The following is an 11,845-nucleotide window of genomic DNA, read 5'->3' on the forward strand; positions in this document are numbered from 1 at the left end:
GACAGCGCCGCCCAAACCCACGACCACTACCATCTAGAAAGACAAGGGCAGGAGACACATGGGGAACAACCACCACCTGCAAGTTCCCCTCCGAGCCCCACACACACCATCCCGACTTGGAAATATATCGGCCGTTCCTTCACTGTCGCTGGGTCCAAATCCTGGAACTCCCTCCCTAACAGCACGGTGGATGTACCTACACCACATGGGACTGCAGCGGCTCAAGAAGGCAGCTCACCCCCCACCTTCTCAAGGGGCAATTAGGGATGGGCAATAAATGCTGGGCCCGGCCAGAGACGCCCCTGTCGCTGGGATGAATATAAGAAACTCCAGCCACTGGCAGTTCCATTTCTGAAATCCCTGTGGGAATGCCGGAGCGATGATGTTGTCAATGGGCCTTTGGGTTTGGAGCTGTTTGATCTGACCAGGTACTGAGATAACATCCTTCTCTCAATTGTAGCTGATAGAATATGAGAGTCTCCCCAAGGAGGTGACACGAGCTGCTTATACTCACAGAATCATGGAGATTGTGGAAAACATCAAGAAACAGAAGGAGGAGATCACAAAGGTAGGTTCACCCAGAGGATCCATATTCAACCTGCACCCTATCCCGGGGACAGACTCTCCCGGACCAGCGCAGTCTGTCCAGCCCTGCTGTGTTCAGCTGAGGTCCCTGGGGTAATGGTTGTGGCAAACTGGGCTCTGAATTCAAACTACAGCCCATCAAACACAGCAACAAACCAGGAGGATCCATTCGCTGTGGCTTCACCCCTCTGACCCCATTGTACCCCCCTCTGACCCCCACTGTACCCCCCACTGTACCCCCCTCTGACCCCGCTGTACCCCCCTCTGACCCCGCTGTACCCCCCTCTGACCCCGCTGTACCCCCCCTCTGACCCCGCTGTACCCCCCTCTGACCCCGCTGTACCCCCCTCTGACCCCGCTGTACCCCCCTCTGACCCCGCTGTACCCCCCTCTGACCCCGCTGTACCCCCCTCTGACCCCGCTGTACCCCCCTCTGACCCCGCTGTACCCCCCTCTGACCCCGCTGTACCCCCCTCTGACCCCACTGTACCCCCTCTGACCCCACTGTACCCCCCTCTGACCCCACTGTACCCCCCACTGTACCCCACTCTGACCCCACTGTACCCCCTCTGACCCCACTGTACCCCCCTCTGACCCCACTGTACCCCCCCTCTGACCCCACTGTACCCCCCCTCTGACCCCACCGTACCCCCCCTCTGACCCCACCGTACCCCCCTCTGACCCCACCGTACCCCCCTCTGACCCCACCGTACACCCCTCTGACCCCACCGTACCCCCCTCTGACCCCACCGTACCCCCCTCTGACCCCACCGTACCCCCCTCTGACCCCACTGTACCCCCCTCTGACCCCACTGTACCCCCCTCTGACCCCACTGTACCCCCCTCTGACCCCACTGTACCCCCTCTGACCCCGCTGTACCCCCCTCTGACCCCGCTGTACCCCCCTCTGACCCCGCTGTACCCCCCTCCACCCCCTCTGACCCGCTGTACCCCCCTCTGACCCCGCTGTACCCCCCTCTGACCCCGCTGTACCCCCCTCTGACCCCGCTGTACCCCCTCTGACCCCGCTGTACCCCCCTCTGACCCCGCTGTACCCCCCTCTGACCCCGCTGTACCCCCCTCTGACCCCGCTGTACCCCCCTCTGACCCCGCTGTACCCCCCTCTGACCCCGCTGTACCCCCCTCTGACCCCGCTGTACCCCCCCCTCTGACCCCGCTGTACCCCCCTCTGACCCCGCTGTACCCCCCTCTGACCCCGCTGTACCCCCCTCTGACCCCGCTGTACCCCCCCTCTGACCCCGCTGTACCCCCCTCTGACCCCGCTGTACCCCCCTCTGACCCCGCTGTACCCCCCTCTGACCCCGCTGTACCCCCCTCTGACCCCGCTGTACCCCCCTCCCGCCTGTACCCCCCTCTGACCCCGCTGTACCCCCCCTCTGACCCCGCTGTACCCCCCCTCTGACCCCGCTGTACCCCCCCTCTGACCCCGCTGTACCCCCCTCTGACCCCGCTGTACCCCCCTCTGACCCCGCTGTACCCCCCTCTGACCCCGCTGTACCCCCCTCTGACCCCGCTGTACCCCCCTCTGACCCCGCTGTACCCCCCTCTGACCCCGCTGTACCCCCCTCTGACCCCGCTGTACCCCCCTCTGACCCCGCTGTACCCCCCTCTGACCCCGCTGTACCCCCCTCTGACCCCGCTGTACCCCCCTCTGACCCCGCTGTACCCCCCTCTGACCCCGCTGTACCCCCCTCTGACCCCGCTGCTCCCTCTGACCCCCTGTACCCCCTCTGACCCCGCTGTACCCCCCTCTGACCCCGCTGTACCCCCCTCTGACCCCGCTGTACCCCCCTCTGACCCCGCTGTACCCCCCTCTGACCCCGCTGTACCCCCCTCTGACCCCGCTGTACCCCCCTCTGACCCCGCTGTACCCCCCTCTGACCCCGCTGTACCCCCCTCTGACCCCGCTGTACCCCCCTCTGACCCCGCTGTACCCCCCTCTGACCCCGCTGTACCCCCCTCTGACCCCGCTGTACCCCCCTCTGACCCCGCTGTACCCCCCTCTGACCCCCTGTACCCCCCTCTGACCCCAGCTGTACCCCCCTCTGACCCACTGTACCCCCCTCTGACCCCACTGTACCCCCCTCTGACCCCACTGTACCCCCCTCTGACCCCACTGTACCCCCCTCTGACCCCACTGTACCCCCCTCTGACCCCACTGTACCCCCTCTGACCCCACTGTACCCCCCTCTGACCCCACTGTACCCCCCTCTGACCCCACTGTACCCCCCTCTGACCCCACTGTACCCCCCTCTGACCCCACTGTACCCCCCTCTGACCCCACTGTACCCCCCTCTGACCCCACTGTACCCCCCTCTGACCCCACTGTACCCCCCTCTGACCCCACTGTACCCCCTCTGACCCCACTGTACCCCCTCTGACCCCAGTGTACCCCCCTCTGACCCCACTGTTCCCCCCTCTGACCCCACTGTACCCCCCTCTGACCCCACTGTACCCCCCTCTGTACCCCCCTCTGTACCCCCACTGTACCCCCCTCTGTACCCCCACTGTACCCCCCTCTGACCCCACTGTACCCCCTCTGACCCCACTGTACCCCCCTCTGACCCCACTGTACCCCCCTCTGACCCCACTGTACCCCCCTCTGACCCCACTGTACCCCCCTCTGACCCCACTGTACCCCCCTCTGACCCCACTGTACCCCCTCTGACCCCACTGTACCCCCCTCTGACCCCACTGTACCCCCCTCTGACCCCACTGTACCCCCCTCTGACCCCACTGTACCCCCCTCTTCCCCACTGTACCCCCCTCTGACCCCGCTCTCTTCCCCACACCCCCCTCTGACCCCGCTCTCTTCCCCACCCCCCTCTGACCCCGCTCTCTTCCCCACCCCCCTCTGACCCCGCTCTCTTCCCCACCCCCCTCTGACCCCGCTCTCTTCCCCACCCCCCTCTGACCCCGCTCTCTTCCCCACCCCCCTCTGACCCCGTCTCTTCCCCACCCCCCTCTGACCCCGCTCTCTTCCCCACCCCCCTCTGACCCCGCTCTCTTCCCCACCCCCCTCTGACCCCGCTCTCTTCCCCACCCCCTCTGACCCCGCTCTCTTCCCCACCCCCCTCTGACCCCGCTCTCTTCCCCACCCCCCTCTGACCCCGCTCTCTTCCCCACCCCCCTCTGACCCCGCTCTCTTCCCCACCCCCCTCTGACCCCGCTCTCTTCCCCACCCCCCTCTGACCCCGCTCTCTTCCCACCCCCCTCTGACCCCGCTCTCTTCCCCACCCCCCTCTGACCCCGCTCTCTTCCCCACCCCCCTCTGACCCCGCTCTCTTCCCCACCCCCCTCTGACCCCGCTCTCTTCCCCACCCCCCTCTGACCCCGCTCTCTTCCCCACCCCCCTCTGACCCCGCTCTCTTCCCCACCCCCCTCTGACCCCGCTCTCTTCCCCACCCCCCTCTGACCCCGCTCTCTTCCCCACCCCCCTCTGACCCCGCTCTCTTCCCCACCCCCCTCTGACCCCGCTCTCTTCCCCACCCCCCTCTGACCCCGCTCTCTTCCCCACCCCCCTCTGACCCCGCTCTCTTCCCCACCCCCCTCTGACCCCGCTCTCTTCCCCACCCCCCTCTGACCCCGCTCTCTTCCCCACCCCCCTCTGACCCCGCTCTCTTCCCCACCCCCCTCTGACCCCGCTCTCTTCCCCACCCCCCTCTGACCCCGCTCTCTTCCCCACCCCCCTCTGACCCCGCTCTCTTCCCCACCCCCCTCTGACCCCGCTCTCTTCCCCACCCCCCTCTGACCCCGCTCTCTTCCCCACCCCCCTCTGACCCCCGCTCTCTTCCCCACCCCCCTCTGACCCCGCTCTCTTCCCCACCCCCCTCTGACCCCGCCTCTTCCCCACCCCCCTCTGACCCCGCTCTCTTCCCCACCCCCCTCTGACCCCGCTCTCTTCCCCACCCCCCTCTGACCCCGCTCTCTTCCCCACCCCCCTCTGACCCCGCTCTCTTTTTCCTCCCTCGTTCTCTCTCAACGAACACTCCAGGCTGTTTCTCAGTTTTTCATCGGGATTTTCATCCCGAAGCCTCCTTTCTAACTGAAGGTGCCTCTACCTGGAAATGTTGGAGCCTGGAACCTGTTCCTGGTTGGAAGGGGATCCAGTCGCTCTCTCCGAAGCTGCAGTGATCGAGAGGAACCCTTTCAATCTGGTGCACACTCTCTCCTCAGATCCTCTCGGACACCAAGGAGCTGCAGAAAGAGATTAATAACCTGACTGGGAAACTGGAGAGAACGTTCGCTGTCACAGACGAGCTGGTCTTTAAGGTAGGACCTGCAAACAGTGAGGGAGGAACCAGAGCCACTCGCCTGTCGAAGGGCTTTGGCTGTGTCACTGGTCTGGACAGGACACTGGACTTGGAGCACAGAGAGAGCCAGGGAATACTCGGGCCATCCTTCAGCATCAGAGAACAGGAGGATTAGACCAGTGGCAGGGGGAGGGTCAGGGAGGAGGATCAGTGCGGACGGGGTCTGGGGGAGGGAGAGCGGGGGGGTCTGGGGGAGGGAGAGCGGGGGGGTCTGGGGGAGGGAGAGCGGGGGGGGAATCTGGGGGAGGGAGAGCGCGGGGGGGTCTGGGGGAGGGAGAGAGCGGGGGGGTCTGGGAGAGGGAGAGAGCGGGGGGGTCTGGGAGAGGGGAGAGAGCGGGGTTCTGGGGCTCTGGGGAGAGTGGGGGGGTCTGGGAGAGGGAGAGAGCGGGGTGGTTCTGGGAGAGGGAGAGAGCGGGGGGGTCTGGGGGAGGGGAGAGCGGGGGGGTCTGGGGGAGGGGGAGAGCGGGGGGGTCTGGGGGAGGGAGAGCGGGGGGGGTCTGGGGGAGGGAGAGCGGGGGGGGTCTGGGGGAGGGAGAGCGGGGGGTCTGGGGGAGGGAGAGAGCAGGGGGGTCTGGGAGAGGGAGAGAGCTGGGGGGTCTGGGAGAGGGAGAGAGCTGGGGGGTCTGGGGGAGGGAGAGAGCTGGGGGGTCTGGGGGAGGGAGAGAGCTGGGGGGTCTGGGGGAGGGAGAGAGCTGGGGGGTCTGGGGGAGGGAGAGAGCTGGGGGGTCTGGGGGAGGGAGAGAGCTGGGGGGGTCTGGGAGAGGGAGAGAGCGGGGGGGTCTGGGGGAGGGAGAGAGTGGGGGGGTCTGGGGGAGGGGGAGAGTGGGGGGATCTGGGGGAGGGGGAGAGCGGGGGGATCTGGGGGAGGGGGAGCGCGCGGGGGGGTCTGGGGGAGGGAGAGCGGGGGGGTCTGGGGGAGGGAGAGAGCGGCAGGGTCTGGGGGAGGGCGAGCGGCAGGGTCTGGGGGAGAGTGGGACAGGAGGGGTGGGGAGTGGGACAGGGAGTGTGCCCTCTGTGTGTTGCCTCTCCCTCGGTTTGTGTTATGAGGGAGAGGCGGTGACTGTGCGGGGAGAGGCGGTGACTGCAGGGAGAGGCGGTGACTGTGCGGGGAGAGGCGGTGACTGTGCGGGGCGGGACGGTGACTGTGCAGGGAGAGGCGGTGACTGTGCGGGGCGGGGCGGTGACTGTGCTGGGGAGAGGCGGTGACTGTGCGGGGCGGGGCGGTGACTGTGCTGGGGAGAGGCGGTGACTGTGCGGGGCGGGGCGGTGACTGTGCGGGGCGGGGCGGTGACTGTGCGGGGCGGGGCGGTGACTGTGCGGGGCGGGGCGGTGACTGTGCGGGGCGGGGCGGTGACTGTGCGGGGCAGGGCGGTGACTGTGCTGGGGAGAGGCGGTGACTGTGCGGGGACAGGCAGTGACTGTGTTGCTGTTTTTTTATTCCAGGATGCGAAGCGAGATGAAGCCGTTCGGAAAGCGTATAAATACCTGGCAGCTCTGCACGAGGTACAGTCAAATCTCTCAACACCCAATAAAATCCCAGACATTGGAGCAGAGTGACTCCCCCGAATCTCCGCAAATCCCCGCGAATCTCTGCAAAATCTCCGCAAATCCCCGCGAATCTCCGCAAATCCCCGCGAATCTCCACAAAATCCCCGCGAATCTCCCCTAATCTCTGCTCGGACAGTATCGGTGCCCAGAGACGCAGAGCCGATGTTTCTGGTCAATGAGCTTTTCCCGGGGCTCTGATGGAAGGTCATCGACCCAGAACATTAACTCTCTCTCACCCACCACAGCTGCTGCCTGACCTGCTGAGCATTTTCTGATTTTATTTCCCATTTCCAGCCCATAAAATATAATTAATTTCTGTACAGCGTTCATCTCACCCACTGTCCCACCTCCCAACAGTAGTATGTGCGAATCAGTCTGTAATGTGGGGGTGGGGTCAGTCCTGTAATGGGAGGTGACTGTGTGTTTGGGTTGGCGGGGGGGGACAGAAGTCTGTCCTGTAATGGGTTTTTTAAAGGAACCATTGGACTGACCACGACTACAATGAATGTAAACTCTCTTTAACATTACAATGGCTGCACTCGCAGCTCCTGCTGAACTAATTTTGACCTGTTTCTTTGTAGAATTGCAGTCACCTGATTCAGACCATCGAGGACACTGGTACGATCATGAGGGAAGTCCGAGACTTGGAGGAGCTGGTGAGGAGCAGTGTGTGTGTGTGGGGGGGAATTTCTCACCCTGACTCGTGTTTGGCAGATCTGAGGGAGTATGTTGAGGATGTAACTAGTGGAATAGATGAGGGGGAACCCGTGGATGTGGTGTATTTGGATTTTCAGAAAGCGTTTGATAAAGTCTCGCACTAAAAATGGGAGCAGATGGGAGTGGGGGTAACATACTGGTGTAGACTGACAGAAAACAGAGTGTAGGATTGAACAGGTTGTGACTAGTGGAGAATGGTGAGGGTCAGTGCTTGGGTTCCAGCTGTTCACTGTCCAGATCAATGGTTTGGATGTAGGGACCAAATATCTAACGTTGCTGATGACATAAAACTAGGTGGAGATGAGGATTGTGAGGAGATTGCAGAGAGGTTTCGAGGGGATTTGGACAGGCTAAGTCAGTGAGCAAGAACATGGCAGGTGGAATATAACATGGAAAAATGTGAAGTCATCCGCTTCAGTAGGACAAACAGAAATGCAGAGTGTTTCTTAAACGGAGAGAGACTGGGAAGTGTCGATGTGCAAAGGGACCTGGGTGTCCTTGTCCATAAGTCACTGATAGACCACGTGCAGGTGCCGCAGGGAATGAGGGAGCTAATGGTATGTTGGCCTTTATTGCAAGAGGGTTTGTGTACAGGGGTTAAAGTCTTGCTGTGGTTGTACAGAGCCCTTGGTGAGAGCTCGCCTGGAGTATTGTGGACAGTTATTAGCCTCCTTATCTAAGGAAGGAAGTACTTGCTGTAAAGGGAAGTGTGATGAAGGCTGACCAGACTGATTCCTGGGATGGTGGGATTGTCCTATGCAGAGGGATTGGGGAAACTGGGCCTGAATTCTCTAGCGTTTCGAAGAATGAGAGGTGATCTGGTTGAAACCTACAAAATACTTACAGGGCTCGACAGGGTAGGTGCAGGGAGGATATTTCCCCCTGGCTTGGGAAGGTGGTGGGGTCTAGAACCAGGGGACACAGTCTCAGAGTAAAGGGCCGGCCATTGAGGACTGGGATAAGGGGGAATTTCTTCACTCAGGGTTGGTGAATCTTTGGAATTCTCTACCCCAGAGGGCTGTGGAGGATCAGTCATTGAGTATGTTGAAAGCAGAGATTCTAGATGTTCAAGCTTTGGAGGGATATAAGGATAGTGAGGGGAAAATGCGCTAGAAGATCAGCCATGATCTTATTGAACGATGGAGCGGGTTCAAAGGGCAGGCTGGCCTACTCCTGCCTCTATCCTCCGCTCAAGGAGGTGCCCGTGATGCTTGGTCTGTCCTTTGTAGTTTTGTCTGTCCACGCCTGAATACAATAAGTTCTCTAGATAAAGTTAGCTTTGAATTTGCACTCTGAAATTCCCCGTGTGCTCCGACACTGTCCACGGGGAGGTATCAGCTGTGGCTCAGTTCATAGCACCCTCGCCTTTGAATCAGAAGGTTGTGGGTTCATGTCCCACTCCCGGAAACCAAGAACTGTGAATGTACTCGAAAGAGTTACATGCGATCTGTTGATAACTCGAAAGAGTTACACTGTCCACGGCCGAACTGTCCCACTTTGTTTCTGTCGTTTTCCAGATTGAGTCGGAGATGGGGAAGAAGACGCTGAGCAACTTGGAGAAAATCCTGGCCGATTACACTGCTATTCGGCAGGACAATGCAGCACTGCTGATGAAAGTAAAGGACAGCTAATGGTGTGGCAAAGCCCCAAAGATCGGGATTATATTTGTGGAGCTGAGTGTCCAATGTCAGCAGGATGACGGATGAATAATAAAGCTGGAAATGGTTAGATAAGCACAGAAAACGAAGATGTTACCTTCCTGACCCTGGACCCTCCCCGGGCCATGGACTAAGCACCTGCTGAATTCCCTTCCCCGACATCCCCTGGCTCAGAAGCCACAATGTCTGGCCGGAACTCGGGCTGATTGTATCTACGTAGCTAATACCTTGCCCTCTGAATACTGCAGGTAGCGCCATTGCCTGGGGAACACACTGTAACCTTGTCTATAATTTCACAAAATAAAATCTGACCAATTGCCATAAACGGTGTAAGTGTTTGGTGTGCTGGGTGCAATATCCCTGACCGGAAAAGCGTGTGCTGCAGCCGGCTGATCGGCTATTGGATCCTTCACCTCTGCAGAGGGGGAGATTCTGTCACGAAAAGAGAGCATTTTGCCAACAGCTTTCACCACCGGCAAAGTGAAGCACTTTGGAAAGGTAGTCACCAATGGGAGGGAGGGAATACGGCAGCCGATTTGTGCACAGCAAGATCCCACAGGCGATAGAGGGGGCAGGTGGAGATTAGTTCACAAAGCAGATGCAGAAACTGGAACACGCTCAACTGAATGAACGAAAGGGTGTACAAGTTTCAAACGTTACTATCTGAAAATGTCGTGGGAGACTTGAGTCCCGTTCCTCCTGTAAGATTTCAGGGTTCAGGAGTGTAACCTCCCTGCTCTTGTACTCTATGCCCCCATTAATAAAGCCCAGGATACTATCTGCTTTATTAACCGCCCTCTCCACCTGTCCTGCCACCTTCAATGATCTACACACATATACACCCAGGTCTCTCTGCTCCTGTACCCCCTTCAAAATTTCACCCATTATTTTATATTGTCTGTCCATGTTCTTGCTACCAAAATGCATCACCTCACACTTCTCCACACTGAACTCCATCTGCCACCTATCTGCCCACTCCACCAACTTGTCTATGTCCTTTTGAAGTTCCACACCGTCCTCATCACAGTTTACAATGCTTCCAAGCTTCCTATCATCCACAAACTTTGAAATTGTTCCCTGCCCAAGATCTAGATCATTAATATATCAGGAAAAGCAAGGGTCCCAATAGCGACCCCTGGGGAACTCCACCCCAAACCTTCCTCCAGCCTGAAAAATATCCATTGACCATTACTCTCTGCTTCCTATTTTTCAGCCAATTCTGTATCCACGTTGTTACTGTCCCTTTTATTCCATAAGCAATAACTTTTCTCACAAGTCTGTTGTGTGGCACTGTGTCAAATGCCTTCTGGAAGTCCATGTCCACCACATCAACAGCATTACCCTCATCGACCTTTCCTGTTACCTCTTCAAAAAACTCCGGCAAGTTAGTTAAACACGATTTCCCCTTTAGAAACCCAGGCTGGTTCTTCCTTATCAACCCATATTTTTCCATGTGATAACTCATTCTATCCTAAACACTTGCATAGATCAGGGGGGTGCAGACTGCACCAGCCGAACAGCTCAGGAGTGTTAACATGGCAGCCTGAACTTAGACTGTGTACAGGTCACTGCACCTCAGCTCATCTCCTCCTCCCGGCCGCTGGTGTCGCTGTTATCCGCCTCCTCCCAGCCGCTGGTGTCGCTGTTTCCCGCCTCCTCCCGGCCGCTGGTGTCGCTGTTTCCAGCCTCCTCCCAGCCGCTGGTGTCGCTGTTTCCCGCCTCCTCCCGGCCGCTGGTGTCGCTGTTTCACGCCTCCTCCCAGCCGCTGGTGTCGCTGTTTCCCAGGCTCGTCCCGGCCGCTGGTGTCCCTGTTTCCCAGGCTCGTCCCGGCCGCTGGTGTCGCTGTTTCCCAGGCTCCTCCCGGCCGCTGGAGTCGCTGTTTCCCGGGCACCTCCCGGCCGCTGGTGTCGGTGTTTCCCGGGCTCCTCCCAACCGCTGGTGTCGCTGTTTCCCGGGCTCTTCCCAGCCGCTGGTGTCGCTGTTTCACGGCTCCTGACTCCTCCTCCTCCCGGCCGCTAGTGTCGCTGTTTCCCGGCTCCTGACTCCTCCTCCTCCTCCCAGCCGCTAGTGTCGCTGTTTGACGGCTCTTCCCAGCCGCTGGTGTCGGGGTTTCACGGCTCCTGACTCCTCCTCCTCCCGGCCGCTAGTGTCGCTGTTCCGGGGCTCCTGACTCCTACTCCTCCCGGCCGCTAGTGTCGGTGTTTCCCGGCTCTGACTCCTCCTCCCAGCCGCTAGTGACGCTGTTTCCCGGCTCCTGACTCCTCCTCCTCCTCCCAGCCGCTAGTGTCGCTGTTTCCCGGCTCCTGACTCCTCCTCCTCCCAGCCGCTAGTGTCGCTGTTTCCCGGCTCCTGACACCTCCTCCTCCCAGCCGCTAGTGTCGCTGTTTCTCGGCTCCTGACTCCTCCTCCTCCCAGCCGCTAGTGTCGCTGTTTCCCGACTCCTGACTCCTCCTCCTCCCAGCCGCTAGTGTCGCTGTTTCCCGACTCCTGACTACACCTCCTCCCGGCCGCTGGTGTCGCTGTTTCCCAGCACCTGAAACCTCCTCCCGGCCGCTGGTGTCGCTGTTTTCCGGCTCCAGAAACCTCCTCCCAGCCGCTGGTGTCGCTGTTTTCCGGCTCCTGACTCCTCCTCCTCCTCCCGGCAGCTGCTGCCGCTTTTCCCGGCTCTGACTCCACATACTACTCCCAGCCGCTAGTGTCGCTGTTTCCCGGCTCCTGACTCCTCCTCCTCCTCCCAGCCGCTAGTGTCGCTGTTTCCCGGCTCCTGACACCTCCTCCTCCCAGCCGCTAGTGTCGCTGTTTCTCGGCTCCTGACTCCTCCTCCTCCCAGCCGCTAGTGTCGCTGTTTCCCGACTCCTGACTCCTCCTCCTCCCAGCCGCTAGTGTCGCTGTTTCCCGACTCCTGACTACACCTCCTCCCGGCCGCTAGTGTCGCTGCTTCCCAGCTCCTGACACCTCCTCCCGGCCGCTGGTGTCGCTGTTTCCCAGCACCTGACACCTCCT

The 11,845-nt window shown here is 60.6% G+C and overlaps 1 protein-coding gene across 1 annotated transcript in view; it reads left to right on the top strand.

Moving 5' to 3' along the window:
• ccdc22 (CCC complex scaffolding subunit CCDC22) overlaps window positions 1–9,164 on the top strand; it is a 30,449-nt gene extending 21,285 nt beyond the window's left edge. Inside the window, exons 13-17 of the mRNA XM_078535269.1 lie at window positions 461–568; window positions 4,783–4,878; window positions 6,363–6,422; window positions 7,049–7,123; window positions 8,702–9,164. Of these exons, the coding sequence (XP_078391395.1) occupies window positions 461–568; window positions 4,783–4,878; window positions 6,363–6,422; window positions 7,049–7,123; window positions 8,702–8,815 (453 nt within the window). The 3' untranslated portion in view covers window positions 8,816–9,164. The remainder of the gene's footprint in view (window positions 1–460; window positions 569–4,782; window positions 4,879–6,362; window positions 6,423–7,048; window positions 7,124–8,701) is intronic.
• The last annotated feature ends 2,681 nt before the right edge of the window (window positions 9,165–11,845 follow it).

The sequence above is a fragment of the Cetorhinus maximus genome, unplaced genomic scaffold (assembly GCF_964194155.1).
Source record: "Cetorhinus maximus unplaced genomic scaffold, sCetMax3.hap1.1 HAP1_SCAFFOLD_362, whole genome shotgun sequence".
Lineage (NCBI taxonomy): Eukaryota > Metazoa > Chordata > Chondrichthyes > Lamniformes > Cetorhinidae > Cetorhinus > Cetorhinus maximus.